At 44.0% G+C, this 20999-nt stretch overlaps 1 protein-coding gene across 5 annotated transcripts in view; it reads right to left on the minus strand.

The window, feature by feature from the left end:
• The window catches only part of DOCK3 (dedicator of cytokinesis 3), a 477519-nt gene extending 465835 nt beyond the window's left edge, over window positions 1-11684 (minus strand). For all 5 annotated transcript variants that reach the window (XM_038770866.1, XM_038770865.1, XM_038770864.1 and 2 more), the window contains exon 1: window positions 11340-11684. In XM_038770866.1, coding sequence (XP_038626794.1) covers window positions 11340-11376 — 37 coding nt within the window. In that variant the 5' untranslated portion in view covers window positions 11377-11684. The remainder of the gene's footprint in view (window positions 1-11339) is intronic.
• Between the last annotated feature and the right edge of the window lie 9315 nt (window positions 11685-20999).

Consider the following 20999-nt stretch of genomic DNA (forward strand, 5'->3'; position numbering starts at 1 on the left):
AGATGATGTCCTCAGGTAGTGTCAGGCTCCTTATGTTAATGAGTTTTCCTCTGGAAGGAGGAAGTCAAGAATAAATGTGTGATTCAGTCTCCTACATGTGGGCTAGCTGTTAATTGATCAACAAATAATTAAAACATCTAACTGTTTTTTCTTCATCCTCCAGGTCCAGGAAAAGGGAACATATTTTATTTTCTCTCTCTTTCCCACTCTTTAGCTGTCTGCAAATGGTACTTCCATTACTGTACCCTTTCTTATTTTCAATCAGTAGTGAGAAACTCACTCCTACAATGTAAGAACTGGATCCAGGCAGTGGTGAACAGGGTAAGCCATTTCTCTTTTTTCATATTGTCTTCCACTGGTTTGACACAGAAAAGAGGGCTCCGGGGAAGCAGGGCTTCCTGCTTGGAAGCCGTGTGGACCTAGGAGTCGGGGACCTGGGTTCTAATCCACCACTTGCCTGCTCTGTAACTTTGGGCAAGTCATAACTTGTCTGGGCCTCAGTTTCCTCATCTGTCTATACCTACTCTTCCATCCCCTTAGACTGTGAGCCCCACGTAGGACTGTTTCAGACCCGATTATCTTGTATCTATCCCAGTGTTTAGCACATAGTAACAGCTTAACAAATCCCACAATTGCCATCGTTAGTCCCCTAACCCTGGTCTCCTGGCTAATGTGAAGGTTTTATTTCCACCTTCTCATCAGTCCATATTTTACCCTGATTGTCTTTAAGGCTCTCTCCATCTTATTCATCTACTCTCCTACCACTAGAGCTTGGGTCAACTACTCACTATGCCACATTCTCTTCTCTTCTGCTTATGAACCCTTTCTCATGCCTTGCTTATGTCTTTCTTCCTGTCTGGAACTGACTCCCCCTTCAAATACACCAAACCACAGCTCTTCCCATCTCCAAAGCCCTTCCAAAAATCTCACTTCCTCAAGGAGGTTGTTCCCCAATTTATTTTCCAGGTCCACCACTGCACTTACACCCTCACAACCACCTTTAGCACTTCTACACATCTAGATTTCCATATCCTAAACACTTACTCATCCACATATCCATCTTTTCATTCCTATCTTACATATAATTGATTTTGTACTCATCGTCCCCAATAGTTTGCAGGCTCTTTGAGGATGGAGATAGTATCTTCTCACCTCTACTGTACTCTCCCAAATGCTTAGTAAAATGCTCTGCACAGTCTTGTTTCGTGCTGCCGAGTCATCTCCAACCCATAGCAACTCCATGGACACATCTCTCCCAGAATGCTCCACTCTCCACCTGCAGTCGCTCTCGTATGATCAATATTATTGATTGATATCTAAAAGCAGTGCTATTGAAGGTAAAATTTCAACTCTGTGTGAGTGTAGGCCAAAAGGATCACACCTTTCATAATGCACATTGAAAGTCTTGTACAGCACTGGCCGGGCTCAGATATCATTAACTGGAAATCGTGACATGAATGAAAGAATTGCTGGGAGGCAAGAGGAAGGGAAGAGGGAGTGGTTTTTCGTGCTTGCTTGGGGTTTTTTAATGGCATTTGATAAGCTCTTACTATGTGCCAGGCACTGTACTAAGCCCTGGGGTAACCAGGTTGGACACAGTCCTTGTCCCACATAGGGCTCACAGTCTTAATCCCCATTTTACAGACAATGAGACCCAGAGAAGTTAAGTGACTTGCCCAAGGTCACCCAGAAGACAAGCGGCAGAGCCAGGATTAGAACCCAGACCCTCGGACTCCCAAGGCCCAGGCTCTTTCCATTAGGTCACGCTGCTTCTCTGAGGAGCAGAAGCTCTTATTTCCTTCTGCCATGTTCCTAACTGGCTATAGATGGCTCCTTAATCTGAGCTCTGGGCAAGTAAGGAGCAGTTCAAATTTGACCTCCACAGGGACCAGCCAGCAAGATTTTCCTGGTACTCTGGTGGGTGAGCCCAACTCTAGGTATTTAAGGAGAAAGTTCAAATAAGAGGACAAATTAATTACAATTATGAAGTTGCAGAGGTAATATAGTGAGAGGAGATTGGCAGAGGCATTTTGAACAAATGATTGAGGAGAGGGGTGACAGGTCAGGGAGAATATTATGGAAAAGGCTGAGAATAGTGAAACCATAAATGAGGGCTTTACCAGTGGAAATGGAAGATTTAAGATGCACTTTAGAGGAAGAAATGGGTGGATTTAGCAATGGCTGGGATGTCAGGTTACAAAGAGAGAGATATGAGCCAGGAAGGGACGTTCTGCTCTGTCCCCTGCAAAGAATCTTCCTCTACAAAATGTCCCAGGATTTCAAGGAGGCCACTCTCATCATCATCTGCAAGAAGGAAAACAAGAAAGCTGACTTCTGAAACTATCATGGGATCTCACTGTTCTCTTTCTGGCAATATTCTAGACAGAGATCTTCTGGACTGACTACTGAAAACGCTTTTTTTTTTTTTCTTTTAATGGTGTTTGCTAGGCATTTTACTACGTGCCAGGCACTGTTCTAAGCACTGGGGTAGAAGTAAGTTAATCAGCTTGGACACTGTCCCTGCTGCGCATGGGGCTCCCAGTCTTAGTCCCCATTTTACAAATGAGGAAACCAACACAGAGAAGTGACGTGACTTGCCCAAGGTCACACAGCAGACAGGTGGCGCAGCCGGGATGAGAACCAGCGCCAGATAATCAGGTTGGACAGCTCCTGTCGAACACAGGACTCAATCTAAGAGGGAGGGAGAATAGGAACTTCATCCACTTTACAGATGAGGAAAATGAGGCACAGAGAATTGACTGGCCCAAGTTTACACAGCAGGCAAATGGTAGATCTGGGATTAGAACCCAAGTCCTCTGACTCTTAGGCCTATGCTCTTTCCACGAGACATGCTGCTTCACCTGCGCTTTCCCAGTGTGCTGCACTCATTAATTGTGTGTAGCACTATGCCCCAGAGGGAACACAACTGGGTTTTTGGGGGGGTGCAAACTAATCCGTACCTGTGTTTTTCATTTATAAAATGAGAGAGCATCATCTGCTCCTACCAAGCAAGGATACTGGGGCAAAATCTATAAGCATATGGAAATCATCTTAAATTTTACAGTTCTGTAATTACACACAACAACAGCTTCAGACCTCTAGGAGCTTACATTTTAAAGCAGTATGATAGCTGTTAATCTTTCTAACACCTTCATTTTTTTTCCTAACAGTTTTGGGGAAAAATACAGGATTTGGCTTGTTTAATTTTTCTTAAATGTTGGATGATTTGATAGGGACCACTGGGGAGAGAGAGAGTTATTTAATACACAACTTTGAGGTGAGGTGGGTTTCTCACCGAATTATTTTTAAGAGCATTCCATTTAGAAGTACACTGGGGGTGAGATGCAGTAGTATAGCCCAGAAATACAAGGCAGAAAAGAACAGGAAAATTGGGGCAATGGGCACAAAAAAGAAATGAGCATAAAACTGTCACAGCTCTCACACACCTTTTGCTTTTCTTAAACAAGTGTGACTAGCAAAAAATCTAGTCTTCACGATGAGGAAGGAAAGAAGGCAGGAAAAGGGGATAAATGCTAGCAAAGATATGGCCATGTAAATCCCTCTCAGACAATGAGAAATTCCAAGACATCCCCCACCCAGCATCTTTCTCTCTCAGGGTCTTCCAGGCCAGCCCAGCCCAAGAATGATTTTTCAAAACCCAAGTCAATAATAGGAACAGAATAGCTTCACCATAACTGCAAACCTTTCTCCCACCTTACACAAACACAAATGCTTCAAGATGTGTACTGCATTCAAATGCATGTCTAAAAGCATTCAAATGATCATAGGTATCTCTCTGTTCCATTATTAAGAGTGACTTTGAGTCACTGATTTACTGAGCACTTACTATGTGCGGAGTACTGTACTAAGTGCTTGGGAGAGTACCATACTCTCATTGTATTGCACTCAAAGCAGTGTGGTCTAGTGGATAGAGCACGGGCCTGGGAGTCAGAAGGGCCTGGGTTCTAATCACAGCTCCACCACTTGGCTGCTGTGCGACCTTGGGCAAGTCACTTCACTTCTCCATGCCTCAGTTACCTCATCTACAAAATGGGGACTGACAGAGCCCCATGTGGGACATGGACTATGTCCAACCTGATTTGCTTGCACTTAGTACAGTGCCTGGCACAAAGTAAGCACTTAAATACCATTTAAAAAACAGAATTAGTGGATATGTTCCTTGCCCATAACGAGCTTACAGTCTAGAAGGAATCTTAAACCAGCAGTAAATTCAATAAGCAGGCACAAGTCTTGTTCAAGAGTTAGCGTTTAAATTAGTAAGGATCACTGCCTTATGGCTTAAAGCTCAGTAGAGTGATCTAAGGAGTTTAAGAAGCTAGTTACCAAATAATCGCCATGGACTCTACTGCTCAGCAGAATGTACTCCATGTAATCTTATGGAGGCATTTTATGGAGAAGAGTGGAACCTCCACCATAATTCCCCAAACCCTCCTCCATCAGTTTATTGGGATCAGTGCTCAAGGTGCAAAGCAAGGCAGGCTGAACATGTAATTGCTGTTCACAAAAATCCCACTCCTCCAGGATGGGAGGCCACACACTGAAGCTTCAAAGTGGTTGATTCAAGACGAAATGAAAAATGTCTTCGCACAGTGGACACGTAGCGTGTGGGATGTTTTTGCACAGGAAATTGTACAGGCAGAAAATAGCAACAGATTGAAGAAGGGTGTGGATAAGTGTGAGTGCAAGATATGAGAGAGACATAATGAGATGAGAGTGAAAAACTACGGATGTTAGAAGACTCAAGAAGGGTTTTGATTTAGAGATGATAGGCATGTGAAAGGATATTAAAGGGGAAAAACTTAAAGATATCAAAGGGCACCAATCAATAGTATTTGAGTGCCTACCTTGTGCAGAGCACTGTATTATGTATTTGGGAGAGTTCAGTAATTATAGATGTGATCTCTGCTGTATTGAGAGGGGAGGAAATAATAAAGTGCTATTGGTGGTGGTGGAGGGGGTTGTGAATGCTTAAAAAAGATGGTATTTGTTAAGCACCTGTGTGCCAGGCACTGTTCTAAGTGCTAGGGTGAATACAAGCAGATCAGGTTGAACACAGTCCTTGTCCCATGTGGGGCTTCAAAGTTTCAATCCCCATTTTACATATGAGGTAACTGAGGCCCAGAGAAGTGAAGTGACTTGTCCAAGGTCACACAGCAGACAAGTGGCAGAGCCAGGATTAGAACCCATGACCTTCTGACGCCCAGGCCCACATTCTACCCACTATGCCAGGCTGCTTCTCTCAAGTGCTTAGGAGAAGTGGCAGTTTGGGGATGTAAAGTGCAGTGATTAATGACTGATTGGGAGGAGATGTGATTTCAGAAAGGCAGAGTGGTGGTAGGAGCGACAACAAGGCCCAGTGAATGGATAAGCTTGAGAGAAACAAAGAGTGTGAGCTGGGGTGTAGTGAGAAAAGAGTATGGATAAGTAGAAAGAAGAAAGCTGATTGAATGCCTTAAAGTCAGTGGCCAGCAGTTTCTGCTTGAGGCGGGTAGGAACTGACAACCACTGAGACCTTTTAATGAGTTGGAAATCCTATATAATAATAATAATGGCATTTATTAAGTGCTTACTATGTGCAAAGCACTGTTCTAAGTGCTGGAGAGGTGACAAGGTGTATATAGTACAATACTTTAGAAAAAAGACCCAGGTAGGATGAAGTATGAACTGGAAGTAGGGAGATTAGTGGGGGGAGTGATGGAGTAGTCCAGCCCAGATATGACAAGCACCTGGACCCACAAGGTGGTCACTGGATGGAACAGGGATGGGCAGGTCCTGGAAATGTTATGGAGGAAGAACCAAAAGAATCTGGTGATATATTTTGTGAACAGAAAGAGAGGGAGGAGTCAAGGATAATACCTATGCTTGGAAGATGATGGTGGTGTTGATTGTGATACGGAAGTTAGGAAACGGAGAGAATTTAGGAGAGGAGATGAGGAGCTCAGTTTTGGATAAATTGATCTTGAGGTGCTAGTAGGACATCCATGTGGAGAGGCCCAGGAGGGCAGAGGAAATGCAAAATAGCAGAGGAGAGAGATCAGGGCTATTGAGGTATATTTGGCTCAGAGGAGGAAGCAGGAGCCATGGAGCGAATGAGCATCTCAAGATAGTGAGTGTCCCAAAACACTGCCTTGAGGGGCACCCAGAGTTAGGAGATGAGAAATGGAAGAAGACCTGAGACACAGAAAGATTGCCTAGAGGTAAGAGGAGAAACAGTAGAGAACTAAATAAGAAAAAGCAAGGTTAAAGAGTGTTTCCGGAAGGGAGTAACCCATAGTTTACAAAGTTCCCAAGTGGCCAAGGAGGTTCAAGATAATAAAGTCCATTAGATTTGGAAAAAAGGAGGTTATTGACAACCTTTGAGAAAGTGGTTTTGGTGGAGTGTACGAGGCAGAGACCAGTTTGTAGAGAGTCAATTAGGGAGTTGGAGAGGTAGTGGAGGCCGTGGGGGTAGGCAACCTGCTTATAGAGTTTGGCCAGAAATTGGAAGAGGGTGTTGGTGTGATTGACGAATGGTGCAGAGAAATATTTTTTTTTAAGAACAGAGGGGAAGGAGTCATCAGAGAGTGAGCAGTTGAAGATGGCAGTCAGGGAAGGAAGATTGGGGGCAAGTGCTTTCAGAGGTGAGAAGGGATGGGGAGACAGAGGGGGTAGATTTCTTCAAGACAGCAGGGAAGGATGAGCAGGTCAATCTGTGATGGAAGAAACTTTGGAGATTTAGGGATGCTTAGGCCCCAAATTTTCAATTTTCTATGTTATTTATTAAGTGCTTGCTATGTGTCAATCACTGTTCTAAGCCCTGGGGTTTGTACAGGTTAATTAGGTCAGACAGAGTCCCTGTCCTGCATGGAGCTCACAGCCCAAGTAAGAAGGAGAACAGGTATTTAATCCCTATTTTTTAGTTAGAGAAACTGAGGCTCAGAGAAGTGTAGCTAGCAGGCAGCAGAGACAGAATTAGAACCCAAGTCCTCTGACTCCCAGGCCTGTGTTCTTTCCACTAGACCACACTGTTTTTGCAAACGAAATAGCTGGCAAGGTCATTGGGGTGAATGGGCAACATAAGGCACTAGGGGTTTGAGAGGATGATAGTAGCGGAATTCGTCAAGCATGTGTGTGAAACACTGGGTTACATAAAAGAAAATCAGGTCCCACATGGGGCTCAGTTTAAGTAGGAGGGAGAACAGGTACTGAATCCCCATTTTGTAGATGAGGGAACTGAGGCACAGAGAAGTGAAGTGACTTGCAGACAAGTGGTGGAGCTGGAATTAGAACCCAGGTTTGGGGGCTTTTAATGGCATTTGTTAAGCACTATGTGCCAAGCACTGTTCTGAGTGCTAGGGCACATACAAGGTGATCAGGTTGGAAACAGTCGATGTCCCACATGGGGCTCACAGTCTTAATCCCCATTTTACAGTCGAGATAATTGAGGCACAGGGAAGTTAAGCGAGTTGCCCAAGGTCACAAAGCACACAAATGGCAGTCAGAATTAGAACCCAGGCCCTCCTACTATGCTACTTCTCTAATGGGGGTAATGAAAGGTCTGGAATAGTTGGTGGGGTCAATGGCCATGGGGAGTCAATAAGTAAGGAGACATAGCATTGCTAAGTGGAAGGAAAGGGTGAGTCATTCCAAGTTAATGACCAAAATCAACCTGGTGCATGAATTTACACCAACAGTACAAAGTGCAGGACGGGAAGAAGTAAACTGTGGAGGTGATTCAGGTATGGGGGTTGGTGGTTCAAAATTAATGGAGAGACAGGTAGACAAGAAGACTGAGCTCAGATGAAAGGGCAGGGCTGAGGGTACGGATTTATGCATCAGAGGGGAGCTTGGGTAGGGAATTCAAATGAGACATGATGGTCTGGGATAAGTGGGAGGAGCCTGGAAATCAGAGAAAGAGCGTGCCTAGTGGAAAGCACATAGGCCTGGGAGTCAGAGGACCTGGGTTCTAATCCTGACTCTGCCAATTGCTTGCTGTGTGATCTTGGGCAAGTTACTTAACATCTCTGTGTCTGTTACCTCATCTGTAAACTGAGGATTAAAGCTGTGAGCCCCAAGTGGGACACGGATTGTGACCAATCCAATTAGCTTGTGTCTACCCCAATGCTTAGTGCAGTGCCTGGCACATAGTAAGGGTTTAACAAATATAATTTTAAAAAAGGATTTCTTCTGGAAGATTATAGTTTTGCTGGGTGGGAGGAGAAAGATGCAGACTAGGAGATTCTGGTCTGAAAATCTCAGAGTTGGTAAGGTTAGAAATGGTACAATTACTAGTGATGTGATATGGATTGGTGAATGGGTGGAATGGAGCAGGAGGTGTGCAAAGTTGAGCTGTAGTGGGCAGTTGAGAGCATCGGGAACATGATCCTTCAAGCATCTTGTGTTGTCTCTTGGTCTGAGACAGAACCCTTAGTCTGACAATATGGTATTTCTTATGCTTATGGGAACAGGCTAAAGTTTAACTAACCCGTTTGGTACCTCCTCCTCCCCCCGCCCCCCGCCCCCAACAGAAACCCACACATATTGGCAGATAGATCTGTATGTAAAGCCCTTTTTCTGTAATGATTAAATAAGCCTTTTATTTCACAAGGGATATTTTCTCTCCCATCACAGATCTACTTCTTCCAAATTAATTTTTTTTTTTACCAGATATTTACCTCCATCAGAATCGCAACAAAATGATTTCACCAAACATTATTATTGACTCCTTATAACTAGTTAAACCACCCATCTTCAAGCTTCAGTTTGGGGGACTTTTTTTTAGTGTTGATTGTTTGTTGTCCCCATTCAAAATAGTCATGAATATTTCACTGAAACAATACATTATAACTCCTCCCGCTGCAAACTAATCCCAGACTCCTCAGATCACAGCATTCCAATGGCCACCCTTAGTCCTCATGTGTAGATCTGTTTATTCATTTGTTGGTTGCATTTACTTTTAGCAGTTGCATCTATGTGTTCTTGTTTCTATTACATGGGGTATAATTAGTGTCTGTACATCTCCCCCTCTGGATTGTAAAATCTTCTAGGGCAGGATCCGACTTTTATTTTACCGAATGTTCCCGATAGCCTAGTCCTGCATTCTGCACTCAGTAGGTCCTCCTTAAATGCAGCTGCTGATAATAATACATGGCTCTTCATTTGGGGTTTAAAGCTGTTTTTTAATGAAAACTATGAGGTATTGAAAGATTAACTTTTTTCCTGCTGTTTGTCACCTTCATTTTGTATAACTGAAAGGAGCCCCAGACTAAAAATAACCCATTCACACTAAATCCAGAAGTATTGGCAAGAGGGGAGACTCCTTCCTGGGTCAGAAACCGGGCCCAAACATTCCCTCTCACCATCAATGTCTGAACAGGCTAAAAATATATTCACTTTCCCAAAACAGTCACATTTTTCACATAATTTGAAACGTTATAAAAACCCAATATATTCCTGGAAAAAAATCAAAATGATAAAGCATTCTAAAATGTAGCAATGTTTGATATCATTTAACTGCATTAGAGACCGTTGTTTTTTTCCTCCCCCAATCATTCCCTGTGCCAATTTTAAGTAAGAGTTTCATATTACAGAACAAAGCTGTAGTCTCATTCTGCTTGATTACAAAACACTTAAGAACAAAGCCTCACAACAAAGTGAAAGGATATCACGATGAGAAGTTTACATGTATGCAATGTGGTTACATTCTGTTATGCTTTTGTAAACTGGGTACTAATGACGTGATGTTTTCCCTATTGATGAAAGGATATCTTCACATTTAGTGGTGTCTGCAAACCCTTTTGGGAGACTGAACACATTAAATGCTTTTTATCGTCTGCCGAACGAGCTAAATTTGAAAATAAAATCAGAATTGTACCCAAGAGTCAATATCGCTCGATTTCCCCTTTTGGAGAGGTAAGCGACAGATTAAAAGAAGCGTTCATGTTTCAGTGGCAATCGTATTGAAATTTTTAAGCCTTTAAATCTCCCATTTTGAGGCAGATCAATCAGCTCACAATCTCAGGTGGTCGGGATTCACATGAAAGTTTTTGGAGAATGAAAATTACGACAGCTGGCCAAATCCCCAAACCCTGAATTTCGCCATTTGATTTTCACCTACATCCCCGCCCATCACAAGCGGAAGGGAGTCGTCTCCGCAGAGAGAGAAAGAGAGGAAGCACGTCCATCGCTCCTCCGACCACACACGCACGATCCCAAAATGCGAACTCGGAAAGCGGTCATCGCGCTAACACCTCGTTTCACTGGACGCCTCGAGTCTCCTTTCTCCGTTCCTGGAAACATGCACCTGCTCTCCATCAGCACCGTATCGCTTGCGCCCTCTAATGTCCTCCTACCCCTTCACCAGTCCGATCCCCCAAACTCCAGCTCACGAAGATAAGAAAGCTGCCGAAAATGGGGAGAGAGTGAGTGAGGAAGAGAGAGGGACCAATTGCCCAAATAAGTCGACTGAAGCGGGAACGCCCGGGTGACTCTTTCTGCGGCGTGGACACTGAATAGGTCCTGGAAACGGAGGTTCGATCGGAGCTGCGGGTCGTTTGACATAGCCGCCAATTGGAAATGCCAAGCCAAACGACATCCCGAGCGGATGATTCACCCCCATGCAGACTGCACAGTGTCACGTCTAAAACGGGGGCAGCTCCTCTGCCCCTCCATCGCCCCCCTCACCACCCTGGGAGGCAGGTGGCAGCCCACCTCCAAGCAGCCTCCCGGCTGCGCTAAAATCCAAGGGGAGAGAAGTAAGGAAAGTCGGTGGAGGGGGGAGGGAGCGACAGGGCTGTGGGCTGCAAAACGAGGGGTTGCAGATATATGTGAGAGACGCAAACATTGTGGCGCAAATGACAAGACTCCGGGAGGCTGAGGCGGCTGCCGCGGCTGCCATCAGCTGCATGAATAAGTACAATACTCGCCTCCACCCTCCCTAGTTCCTCGGAAGCCATGCAGCCCACCCCTTCCTACACCAACACAAAAATACAACCTCTCTCCAGTTTAGAGGGCACTCTCTCTGCCCTCTCAATCCCCATACCCCTGAGCCCCCAGATTACAGAAGCCCCTTCTGACATCGCAATATTCTTATCCTCTCTCCTCTCCCCGAAGAACCCCAGAGGGGTCGCTCCCGCCTCCCCAACTTCACCCCCTCCCGACGCCCCCCCTCCAAAAAATCTCCCTGTCACAATTGTATCCCTACCCCTACCTTATCCTTCTTCGCACCCCCTCCCACCCTTCTCTGCCTGGACTCAGCAGGGCAGTGACCCCCCTGGCGTAGAGAAAGGAAAAGGTCGGAAGGAAAAAAGAAAGAGGAGGGGGCGGGGGTCTGCACCCACCTACGCCGTATTTCTCCTCCTCGGTGGGGGTCCACATGGCCAGGCCGGTGAAGCCGCTTCTCCAGAGGGCTCAACAGTTTCCGACGGAGAGGGGGCGGCTGCCTCTGCTCTTGCTGCCGCTGTCAGCGGCGTTCTCCCGGCTATGGCGCACTTTAAGCTGCTCCCTCTGTCTTTCCTTCCCTCCGCTTTGGGCGGCAGAGACAGCGGGCGGGGGCGGCGGGTTGTCAGCGCCGGGCGCCCAGCCGATCCCGCATCGTTCCTGCCGAGTGGGGAGCGGAGGACACCCCCCCAGCCCTCCAAGGTCCTTCCCCTCGTGCAGCTAGCTCCGGCGGCTCGGCAGCTTCTGGCCGCGCTGCCGAACGACTCGCGCCCGACTCGTTCCAATTCCCTCCGCCCTGCCTCCCCACCCCGGGGGAGCTCGCCTCTCGCGCATGCGCTCTCACCCTAGCGGCGGCTCCGTGCCTCGGCCCCTTTCGCCTCAACACGCGGCCACGCTCCGGGCGGCGGCCCCGCAGCCTTTTCCTGGCCCGAACGGAGGGAAGTCGGCGACGGGCAGTTGGGTGGCGGGAGCCGAAATCAAGCCGCTACAGATCGAAGCCTGTCCTCCCGCTCCCACCCTTAGGGGGGCGAGGTTTTTTTGTTTGCTTTTGGTGGGAGAGGATGGCGAGGGTACCAACCACAAATTTCCACGGACCCCTGCCCGAACCGCAGGGAGCCAAATAAAACTTTGATCGCGCGTATGATTGCGTTTCCCTACACTCGCCCTTCCCCTCTGTGACAGGACGAAGGGACAGCAGGGCTGAGGAATGTGATCTCTCCTGGGAGAGGGAGGAGTGTCCCAGAAACTTAGCACCGCGCCGCATTTAGGAGCCCAGACCGTGCAGGATGAATGACGAGAGCCGAGGGGCTCTCGTTTGGGGGAAAAGGCAGGAAGAAAGGAGGGGAAGACGGGAAGATAAACCCCCAACGGCCCCGGGAGCCGGGACAATTGATCAGTGTCGAAGGAAACTAACAAACCTTCCTTTATTTTGGACCGACTCGACATCATGGATTACCGGTTCGTCCTTTTGACTAAGGGCCGAATCTGGGTTCGCTAATGGATGGGGGTCCCCTAATGAAACCGACAAAGCGGTATCTGCCTGGTACGTCACTTCGATGTCGTTTTGCCGGTTTCATTAAGCACGCCGGCCTCCTGTGCCTCTTTTCCCAGAAATACAATCCTGACCCTACATCACTCCTCCCCCCACCCCTACCATGACCTTTCCCCCAATTCATCACGACCCTCGTGCTCTCTACGACCTCCCTACCCTGGAAAAGACCTAGCCCTTATGTGGACAGCTGTTAGGAATGGCGAAATGACTAGGAAAATCGCAACACCTGTGTCTTGAGATCAGGGACACCTAGTGGATTCACCTGGTTCTCCAAAGGTGGCCATTCCCCCAAACGGTTCCTTGAAGCCCTACCAAACTTCGTGATGCTTATACAATAAATACCAGCATCCAAGAGTTATCATTCAGCGCTTTTGAAAGGTCTCTTATGCCCCAAGTGGCCTAGAGGAAGAAACAATAAGCAGAAACAGTGAGAGAGAAAAATGCACACTGAAGGGCAGTGGAGTTGAAATTGAAGGTTGAGGAAGGGAAAGATGCAAATTGTGCAACACTTCCCCAATTTGTTTTTCCAGGAACGAACTATGATATCTTCTTCTATTTAAACTAGAACATTAAACCCCACTCCAGTCTGGTTCATACATCCCTAACTGCTAGATCCACCTTTTACCAAGATCCCTTAGCTGCAGTATTTCCTTTTGAGGACATATAAGAACCTCTCCCTTTTCTTCATCATCTCTCTTCCCCACTGATGATTGTCGACTGGGTGTATTACTCTCTCCGTGAATCCATCGCCACCGAGGACTCTCTGGATCTGCTCTTCACTGCTTTTTTTCTTCTTTTTTAAACTCCATCTTTATTCATCCATCAGTGGTATTTATTGAGGTTTACTGTGTGCAGAGCACTGTACTAAGCACTTGGGAGAGTAAAATAGAGTTGATAGACAGGGTTGATTTTTATCTTTTATTTTTCTGCTTTTCTTCATGACCATCGAGGAGAGTTGGGGGATTTTAAACCTAAAAATATCAGAAACTATTAAAAATGGCTGAAAAATAGTCTCAATTCCTCACAACTGCTTGCGATTAAAGTGAGATCACTTTTGCTGATTAATCTACTGAATTCATGGAATTATGAAACCTGATCGATTGATTGATCTATCTACCCCCATATTTAGATTTTTATCTCTTAAAATAAAACCTTGCTGAAGATGGTATAAGAATAGAACACAAGAAGTGTTTGGACTAATAAAAACTATCAGGAAGATAACAGATTCTACCCATCAGGCAAGTATGATTACATGCCCAATTAAGGACACAGAAGAAAGGGTAAGTGATTTTTATCTTCAAACACAGCAAGAAAGGTGTCTTGCTAATGGCTATCCAAGTAATATTCACATGGACTCCAATTTACACAGAACAATGGATTCTATGGACCCATCAAGGTTTTTCCAATCATCTGCCCCCTGTAAATTGGGTCATTACTAAACTGAAATAGTATGTTAAAGCCTTCCTTTAACTCCCCAGGCAAGCTCACTCAATTATCTAAATATACACTTTTGACAAGAACAGTTATATTCAGAACATTTACTCTTTGCCTTAGTACTTTGAACCTGTCTTAAATTGCTAATTTCCAAGATTGGAACTTCCCACTCCAAAGGAACATCTAGATTGCCTGGTTGCAAAGCGTAGCAGGAATTTAAAAAATATTAACCTAAAATGGAGGAATGAGGCAGATGGCTGCTAGCTGAAAAGAAAGAACAGTATTTGACTCCTAAATTCATTGCTATTATGTGCAGGAAGCTGTCTTTGTAACTCCTATCCCTGAGAGTCAGAGGCGTTAGTCAAAGGGTTGCTAACAAAATGCACATTTTGAAAGAGTTACCTCAAAAGTCACACACACAGACTTGTAGGTAAATTTCACTCTCAGTGGCATCTTCTCTATGAAGGACAATTACATATAAAATTTTGGAGTGGTGGGAAATGGATAGGCTGCCATTTTGTAAGGGGAATTTTGTTCCCCTTACTCAGCGTGGCTCAGTGGAAAGAGCATGGGCTTTGTTGTCAGAGGTCATGGGTTCAAATTCTAGCTTCACCAATTGTCAGCTGGGTGACTTTGAGCAAGTCACTTAACTTCTCTGTGCCTCAGTTACCTCATATGTAAAATGGGGGACAACCTGATAATAATAAAAATAATAATAATAATAATGGCATTTATTAAGCACTTACTATGTGCAAAGCACTGTTTTAAGCACTGGGGAGGTTACAAGGTGATCAGGTTGTCCCACGGGGGGCTCACAGTCTTAATCCCCATTTTACAGATGAGGTAACTGAGGCACAGAGAAGTTAAGTGACTTGCCCAAAGTCACACAGCTGACAATTGGTGGAGCCGGGATGTGAACCCATGCCCGCTGACTCCAAAGCCCGGGCTCTTTCCACTGAGCCACGCTGCTTCTCTAATCACCTTGTAACCTCCCCAGCACTTACAGCAGTGCTTTGCACATAGTAAGGACTTAATAAATGCCATCATCATCATCATTATTATTATTTCTGGAACACTAATGTAGGTCCTATCTCTACCACACCTCCTTCACCAGCCCTTCCCCACCACCCAGTTACCCTTGAGGGTTTGGGGGCCATTCAGATTGAGCAGAGAGGCAGGGGTTTAGATGAGGTGGAATTCTGGGGTCAATCCTGTCCAGACCACCCTCCCCACCCCCGGCTCCCACCTCACATCCAATCTCTGCCACACAGTTTAAAGGGACAGATTGGGCAGGGGAGAGCCTGAAAATAATTTATTACCTACTATATTCTCACTCATAACTGGGGAGGAAGGGAGGCTTGAGAATGAGAACACAGCTGGCTTAAAAGGGCAGGGTATAGGAATGGGGGAGTGGGATATAACATGACATGATGCCAGGATGAAACTGGGAATCCTACATTGCGGTAGTATTCCGATGTAGTTTGGGGGAGTCTCATTTCAGATTGAGCTAGTTGGGCCAGTCTCCCAAAATCTTCTCTGCTCAGACTGTCCTCTCCTCCTCCCCACTACCTCGAGCCCTTGGGGGGCTCTAAAACCACAAGGATGTGAATTGGCAAGGGGACAGGAATAGGACCTGCATTGTGCTTTCTATGAAAACAGAAGTTGGGAGGTCAGATTGGGTCTAGTCCCTATTCCTGTCTATCCCCTCCCTCTTTTCAGTGATTAAAAACCCTGATGGGGATGAGGAAGGCAGGATTTTGGCTTGTCTCCTTAATCCTCACCCAAAATAAAAGAAACTACCTACTTTGCTGGGAACAAGAAGGGGGAGGGTAATCAATCAATCGTACTTACTGAGCGCTTACTGTGTGTAGAGCACTGCACTAAGTGCTCGGGAGAGTACAATATAAGAGACCCATTCCTTGCCCACAATGACCTTACAGTCTAGAGGAGGAGACAGGCAATATAAATAAATAAGTTACGGATACACACATAAATGCTAGAGAAACAATGTGGCCTAGTGGAAAAGGCATGGGCCTGGGAGTCAGAGGACCTGGGTTCTAATCCCAGCTCAGCCTCTTGTCTCCTGTGGGACCTTGGGCAAGTCACTTAACTTCTCTGTGCCTCAGTTCCCTCATCTGAAAAACAGGGATTAAGGCCATGAGCCCTATGTGGTACAAGGACTCTATCCAACCTATCTTTTATCTACCCCAGTGCTTAGTACGGTGCTCTGCACACAGTAAGTGCTCAATAAAGGCCATTGATTGATAGGTAAATAGTAGCTGAGTGGGGATAGAGACCATTGTTGGTAGGGCAGAGGCAGAGTGAATTTTTTTCAAGTTGCTTACCTGAACGTTAGTGGGTTCTCAGGAAATTACAATAATCATAATAATAATGGTATTTGTTAAGCACTTACTAAGGGCCAGGAAGCACTGCACTAAGTGCTGGGGAGGATAAAACAAATCAAGTCGGGCACAGTCCTTGTCCCATGTGGGGCTCCCAGTCTCAATCCCAATTTTACAGGTGAGGTAACTAAGGAACAGAGAAGTGAAGAGACTTGCCCAGGGTCACACAGCAGACAAGTGGTGGAGCCAAGATTAGAACCCATGACCTTCTGACTCCCAGACCTGTGCTCTTTCCATTAGGCCATGCTGCTTCTCTAATAATAATAATAATAATAATAATAACGGTATTGTTAGTGCTTAATATGTGTCAAGAATGAAGATTGTCAAGCATGACCTTGACAGTTGATTTGTGGCAGGGATATCTATTGCTTGGGCCTGAGGAACACCTAGTGGAAGTCACCAGCTCGTTACTAATTATTGTAACTTAAGATTCTAAGTGGCAGAAAGGTTTGTGAAAGGATATTGTAAACCATCTTTAAGAACAGACTCCCAGAATGGTAAATGCAGCAGGCCTCCTTAGAGTACATCAATCAATCAATCAATCGTATTTATTGAGCGCTTACTGTGTGCAGAGCACTGTACTAAGTGCTTGGGAAGTACAAGTTGGCAACATATAGAGACAGTCCCTACCCAACAGTGGGCTCACACTCTAGAAGGGGGAGACAGAGAACATGTTTACTGATATCAGGATGACAGCGATTGGAAAAGAAAATCTAGCAGCTGAAAATGTCCAAAATTTAAAAGATTGAGCATTGTGCTTAACTTCTCTAGTCCCAGATAAATTAGCTTCAATTAAGCATGTATTGAGCCATTTTATTGAATGAGAAAAGATAAACATGGTAGAAACATTTATCTATGCTGCTAGGAATTCTATAAACTATTTAGACAATGTTTCATTACTGAATGTCATTTGTCGTACTGACCTACTCTCTTCAGAAGATAAATTACAACTCTAAAAGATGATAAAAGGCCAATGTTTTCACCCTAATTCATGTTGGAATGGGTGATTATTATTGGTGACAATATCCATGCATTATCCCAAGGAAAACTATTACTTGCAATTTGCATGTACAATTTTTATGTAGTACTCTAGAAATCCACCTACCCTACCATCATTTTTTTCCTTCAAGGACTAAGATTCTTTCTTTATGGTATTTGTTAAGCACTTACTATGTGCCAGGCACTGTTCTAAGTACTGGGGTAGATACAAAGTAATCAGGTTGGACATAGTCCATGTCCCACATGGGACTCATAGTCTTGAACCCCATTTTGCAGATGAGGTAACTGAGGTACAGAGAAGTGACTTGCCCCAGGTCATCCAGTGGACAAGTGGTGGAGACAGGATTAGAACCCAAGTCTGACTGACTCCCAGGCCCATGCTCTATTCACTAGGCCATACTGCTTCTCTATCATTCTCTTAAAAATATATTTTATAATCAGAATAATCTATAGCAACACAAGAATTCCCACTTATACCTGGCAAAATAATCTGACATCATGCATTGTTCCGTGTTGACATTTCATTTCTTTCTTTGTCTTGAATTTTTGATGCCCCAAAGAAATATCTTATTACAATTTAAGGAGTCAGCTAATGACTCAGCTAATAAAACCAGTCTTTGCCCAAAGATGATGTGTGTATAGGAGATTTTTAGAGGTTCTTGAAATTGAAGTTAAGTAGGGGGAACTTTGTGCACGTGATACTCATTCTCCAGGAGAAATTGGCAACAGTTCAGCAGATACTGCTAGAACTAGTCTTTTAGTCTTCAAGAGATGTATTTTAGGTGACAACCTGCTGTCTAGGTGGAAGCAAACAGCCCTACAACATAGAGATAAATAAATAACTTTTCAGTGGAGACAGAGACTTTTTTCCAATTTGCCAGTAGAAGAAAATGATTGATGAGAGTTCATGACTTAATTCATTAAAAGAATGCCTCATATTAGGTGACTACATTGAAAGTTCAATGACTTACCTTGGTGCTAAAGCTCTGGTTGAATGTCTCAACCTCTGGACAGACCTCGTTTTGAAGCTTCCTTCCTGCTGGAAGTTCAAAAACAAGAAACTATCAATCAATCAATGATAATCTGCTTGAGAGCAGGAACTGTTCTCCTTCCTCTGTAAATTACTCTAGTTCAATGCTTTGCATTGAGAACTCAACAAATAGTGTTGTTGATTCCAAAGCAGATACTATCCAATGGCCTGTTCAACAGAGAATTTGTAAACAGCATGGTCAATTACAGCCATTTTCACCATGGGAATGGTCCCTTGCCTGAATTCTTTGGTGAAAATGCTCATAATTTACAGTTCTAATCGTGTTATTTGGTTCATAGTAGCAGTGAAGTCCATGTAATTGTGTTGGTGAAGCCATGTATGTCAAGGACGGACGCAGATGAAAGACAGAGATACAGGATGAAAGAAGCTGAAGTAGATTAGACAGTGTTTACATTTTTCCCTGAAAAAAAAGACAAATTTAAACCATCTGTTTCTTATCCAAAAACCCATTACCTAGCACCTTTCCTTCAAAGAGTTCAGTCAATGAATATCTAGTTGTGATACTGTTGGCTCACTAAGATAGTAAATCAGAAAATGTGATTCTTTTAATATTATTGAAGCAAATAACAAAAAGTGTGTGATAAATCTCATTAAAGGTGTGGTGTATCTGTTTCATTGAAACATTAGTAGGTTCTCTCCAGGGAGGAACAATCGCTCTTTATTCACTTCATGGAAGTGTTTTAGGAATTTGTATCTTATTCTCCCTACCTATTTTTTCAATATCTTGCTATGGCAAGAACCCTGAAAAATCAAGGTTTGCTGGGAATCAGTCATAAATGTTTTCCCAGTGGAAAATAAAACAGGCTTTCTAAAGAACCAAAGCATAGATAATTGTACCACCCTTCCCAAAAGCATGTCAGACAGCAAAGTCTTATCCTAGTACCAACTTGTTTGCCTCATAGGTCTTCTGAGCATCAGTCCATCAATCAGTGGAATTGACTGAGTCCTGACTGTGCGTGGAGCTCTGTACTAGGGGATTGGAAGACTATAAGAGAAATAAGAGATGTGGCCCCTGCTCTACTGGGGTAAGATGGGCAGACACAAATTACTTACAAATAATGGGAACAGGAGAAACAACAGTACAACAACTGTTGATAGTAGGAGTGTGACAAGATAAATAGATAAATAAATGAGTCAGTACATGTAAATTGAAATATACTTAAGTGCTAAGGATAGTTGTTGGATGACCTGGTAAGGTGGAGATATATTAAGGAATCCCTCCTGGAGGAGCTTGGATTGTAGGAGGGCTTTCAAGATGGACTGAGCTGAGGTTTGGTGGATTTGAAGGAGGGAGGGAGTTCTGCGCTTTGGTTGTCTTAAGAGTGTCATCTCAAAAGAGGTTCGAGTAGAACCACCAAAAGATCCATCATAGAAGCAACAACAACTGAAGATTTATAGCAGTTTGATTCCCTTTGTTCCTTTTGGGGAAAACAATGTTCTTAAATTTTCATACTAAATCATAGAGGAGGAATTGAATTTTAGCCCTTGGAGAATAATTAGCAGGAGAACATTGTAATGTCTAGAAATACATTTTGTAGATTATATTTATAATACTAATTGTGTCACTGCATAGTCAAACAGCTAAATTATAACTCCAATGAGTATAAACTGAAATGAGAAAAGTAGGTCCAAAATAGCATGGATATTACAAATCAGAACAGTGGTAATCTTTCTACTAATAAAAACCAACCAACAATAATATCATCATAGATTAGATTCACAATGAGGCATTGTTGCATTTCACAAAACGGGGTATTGTAATTTACTATTGCTATTAGACTTCATGACCTTGTCCATATTCCTGAATAGTGTTATCAATTTTTCTAGGTGGAAAAGGGAAAAAGTCAGAGCTTCATTTTTATCACCCGCCTGTCTCCCTTCTGGAGGAACTTGAATGTTGATGCAACTGCCTGAAACCTCTTCTACTCACTTCTGTTTTTAGGAGCTTTGGGGGTAATTCAGGCTGCCTTTTGCCAATCCTTATATCCCTGAATCCTCTTAAAAGGCACGTTTTCATTTCTCTGGACTTTTGTCAGACTTATTTGGACTTGTTCTAACAGTCCTAACATTTTCTTGTTTCTCTTCCAGCAACTTGTTTTAACTACTCCTCTCTGACCCTCATTATAGGCAACATTTGGACATCTTGACAGAGCATCTGCCTTCAGTTATCCTGATCTTTTGAATAAAAATGTTTTGAGGACTGTAATATCAGAGTAACTGAAAGTATGGCACATCTTTGTCCTCAGTTAACTAGATAACTTGCCAGTGTCGAACTGGTGCAGATAAAGCAGGATCTTGGGCTAGATTAAAATCCACCTTTACACCCAGAAACATTTCCTTTGGTCACATATCTTTACCATGTTTTCTGCCAAACCATATTTACAATTGCAGCTGCTAATGTCAGAGCTGCATTTTAGCAGTTTATAACCAAGAGGTTAATAAGGATTAGGACAAAACAGAACCCGTTAGAGTTAGCGAGACGGTTACTGAAAACCTTGGTAAGCATGGTCTCAGTTGATTGTCATCAGCTAATACTAAGAGGCATTTTGAGGGTTTAATCAAAGAAGGTTGGTGATCATCTGATTCAAGTTTTTTTTCCCTTTACCAATCAACCTTAGTCACA

The sequence above is a fragment of the Tachyglossus aculeatus genome, chromosome X2, assembly GCF_015852505.1.
Source record: "Tachyglossus aculeatus isolate mTacAcu1 chromosome X2, mTacAcu1.pri, whole genome shotgun sequence".
Taxonomy (NCBI): domain Eukaryota; kingdom Metazoa; phylum Chordata; class Mammalia; order Monotremata; family Tachyglossidae; genus Tachyglossus; species Tachyglossus aculeatus.